General features: G+C 42.4%; 1 protein-coding gene across 1 annotated transcript; it reads left to right on the top strand.

The window, feature by feature from the left end:
- Nucleotides 1–1,756: 1,756 nt before the first annotated feature.
- On the top strand, nucleotides 1,757–2,680 carry LOC309561689 (olfactory receptor 5V1-like; the record flags this gene model as incomplete). Its single annotated transcript, XM_082265677.1, has 1 exon — nucleotides 1,757–2,680. The coding sequence occupies exon 1, from the start codon at nucleotides 1,802–1,804 to the stop codon at nucleotides 2,678–2,680; it is 879 nt and encodes a 292-aa protein (XP_082121803.1). The 5' UTR covers nucleotides 1,757–1,801.
- Nucleotides 2,681–3,543: the final 863 nt, after the last annotated feature.

Genomic DNA, 3,543 nt, shown 5'->3' on the forward strand with positions numbered 1-3,543 from the left:
GCTTCGGGAAATGCTGCATTCTGCTTTTGCGTGCGCTGGCAGAGCAATTTCCACTCACAGAGAAACAGTTGCGGGTAGCAATCCAACAGCGCCTGCAAGAAGAGGGCGGTTTTAAGATGTGTTGGTCACTTCTGATATGAGATCATTCTTTCAGCCGACCCATCCACAGCTGTACTCCGGATCCAGCATTAGGGAATGCCTAGACCGACAAGAGTCCAACTACATTGGATTAACGCCCGATGTGGACGCTCTGAGGAGTGATGAACCCCTGGACTACTGGGTGGGCAGGCTTGACCTCTGGCCAGAGCTTGTAGAATTTGCAGTGGAACTGTTGGCTTGCCCCTCGTCCAGTGTCCTGTCCGAAAGGATGTTCAGCGCATCAGGGGGGATCGTGACCGATAAGCACACTTGCCTAGCTCATGACAGTGTTGACTACCTAACATTTATAAAAATGAATGAGGCATGTATCTCGGAGGAATTCAGCACATGTGACCAGTAGACCATGTTTTATTCAAGTTCCTCATGACAGCCCACAAATATCCGCCACCACCCATAACAATTCATGGTCCCTGTCTTAGGTAAATACAGCGGCATAAAAGGACTTTTATGTCCGTTGAATGCCTAATTTTTGGGGCCTGTAATGGCCGACACTTATTTATCCTTTGAATGCCTAATGTACCTCCAGCCACAGAATAACAAGTTATTTGATGTCAGGTGAACGCCTGTTGGCTAATTTTTGGGGCCTTAGCTGGCTGACACTTACTTCTGTATCCTGTCAATGCCTAATGTACCTCCAGCCACAGAAAACCAAGTTCTTTGCTGTTAGGTGAATGCATGTGGGCTAATTTTTGGAGCCTGTACTGGCCGATACTTACTTCTGTATCCTGTAAATGCCTAATGTACCTCCAGACACTGAATACCAAGTTCTTTGCTGTCAGGTGATCGCCTGTTGGCTAATTTTTGGGGCCTGTACTGGTCGACACTTACTTCTTTATCCTGTGAATGCTTAATTTTTCAGACTGGAATTGAAAAGCAATGGGTCTGTAAACGTTCCGCTAAATTGTGGAACGGATGGGGACCCATTTTGTAGACATGTGAATATGTATTTGACATGTATTTACCGGCTACTGTCAGTTCTAGCTGATTTTGAAAAAAAAAAAATATGATTTTTTGGCTGAAAAACAAAATAATAATTTCATGGCAACTTTTCCAATAGCAATACTTCTGATATGTCAGTGTCCATGTTGTGGGACTATGTGTGCACAGCTAGTAAGTATTTTGTGGCTGCAAATATGACCTGGAGGTTTTTCATGTTCGCCTGCCATTAAAGTGGATGCGGTCCGCCGCGAACTTGCGGTTCGCGAACATTTGAGAAAGTTTGCGGATGGCGTTTGCGGACCGCCCCCTCCGATGTTCGTCCATCACTAGTAATCATATTGGTTTTCTTTCTTTTTTTTTTTAATAAAAGGGGTCTCTCAAGTGACAATGGTTTTTTAAATTAGATCTTAAGAGACATTTAACAAGACCTAAAGCTTTGTATTTTTTTACAATACAGGAGACTGTCCTGTGGGACAGCCAACATTTTATCTATATAAGCTCTTAACTGAATCGTATCTCTGAACTGAAACCAGAGCATAATGTGTGGGTGGACTGTATATTTTCTCCTATTAATAATTCCTCGGATAATTTTCTTACTGTTCTATGGTGATAAATTTACACTGAGAATAAAAAAAATAATAAGATGAATTTCACAAAGATTACCACCTTTACTCTTTTAGGTCTATCAGACCATCCTCCAACCATGAATGGACTTTTTGTGCTGTTCCTTTTAATCTATCTGATGACTCTTATCATAAATCTCCTCATTTTTTTTCTGGTCCTCACTGACCACCATCTGCACAACCCAATGTATTTTTTTCTCAGCAATTTGGCTTTTCTGGACATGTCTTATTCATCAGTGAGTGGACCAAGGATGCTCTTCGACTTGGTCACCAAAAAGAGATCAATAACCCTCCCTGCCTGTACAGCCCAAGTCTTCTTCATTGTTTATTTTGCTTCCTCAGAGCTCTTTTTGCTCTCGGCTATGTCCTATGACCGGTACATCGCCATCTGTCACCCTCTACATTACACACAAATTATGTCCTGGAGGATGTGCAGTCATTTGGCCATTGTAGTTTGGACCTTTGCATTCATTTATTCCTTGGTTCATACTCTTTGTTTGCTCAGGTTGTCCTTCTGTGGTCCAAATTCCATCCACAACTTCTTCTGTGACCTTCCACACTTGTTCCAGATTTCATGTACAGACCCCTCACTGAACATAGTGCTCACTTTGGCATTGGGCAGTAGCGTCTCATTAGCGGTTTTTCTTTTCACATTTCTTCCATATCTTCGTATTTTCAGCGCAATTCTCAAAATTCGGGGCAAAACTGGAAAGCTAAAAGCTTTCTCCACCTGCACATCACACCTCATGGTGGTCTTCATCTTCTATTGCTCCTTAATCTTTATTTACTTTGTTCCTTCCTCCAGCAACATGTTTAGTATGAACAAACTGTTTTCGGTCATGTATGCCCTCATTAACCCTTTGCTTAATCCTCTGATCTACAGCCTGAGGAATAAAGACATTAAGGCAGCATTCAGAAGGAATTTAGTTTGCTTCAAAAATAAACCAACCAAGAAGTAGATTTAGATACAAATTAACTTTCACCCAAGAAAAGCTTTCAAATAAAATTCCCTACTGCAGCTGCTAAACCAGACAAAATATACCTCTCCTGTCTGATAGGGCCAAAGAAAATATCAAATTTACTGAAAAAGGAAGATTAGAAAGAAGCTAATTTTTTAAAAATGAGATATTTATAAAATGAACATTCCTAATTAGTCAACTACCAGGGCAGGAGACAAATCAATAGATACCACCAGTAAGGGGTTGATTTTTTAAAGGCAAATAGACTGTGAAAACTGCAAGTGCAGTTGCCCCAGAGCTTAGTTATTGAGGTGAAGCTTCACTTTACAAAGAATACCCAATCACATGTAAGGAAAATAAAAATATATAAAAATAACAATCAAGAAGGACAGATCCTGCACATGCTGATATACAACAAGTACAAAGAGGAGTACTTCACCAGCCCATGGCGCTGTCCATGTATTCACCTCCTTTGTTTGTATGTTTTATAGCTGAAATGTCCTGGTTGCTGCTGCTCCTCTCTCACTCCACTGGGGGGGGGGGGGGGCGGATCAAAACAATTCAAATCTGTAAAGAAAAGCGCACGCAACCTCGGGCAATAACGCTTTAATAAAGGACAACAACACAGTACATTGGAATTGCACTCACACTTTTCCTTTAAGACAATCGCTTTACAGCATTCCAACAGGAGCTACTCGCTCCTCCCGTCCCTCCAGATGGTGACTCTGCGGTCTCCTCATTCGCGGCTGCCGCCGCTGTTTCCCCGCTCTCCTTCACTTCCTGTGTTGCCTGGTCACCGGATGCCGGTTCTAGTGCGCCTGCGCACTATACCAACGTAATCTACGGCGCCTCAGGAGAGCCTC

The sequence above is a fragment of the Pelophylax lessonae genome, assembly GCF_965119305.1.
Source record: "Pelophylax lessonae genome assembly, chromosome: 8".
Classification (NCBI taxonomy): Eukaryota; Metazoa; Chordata; class Amphibia; order Anura; family Ranidae; genus Pelophylax; species Pelophylax lessonae.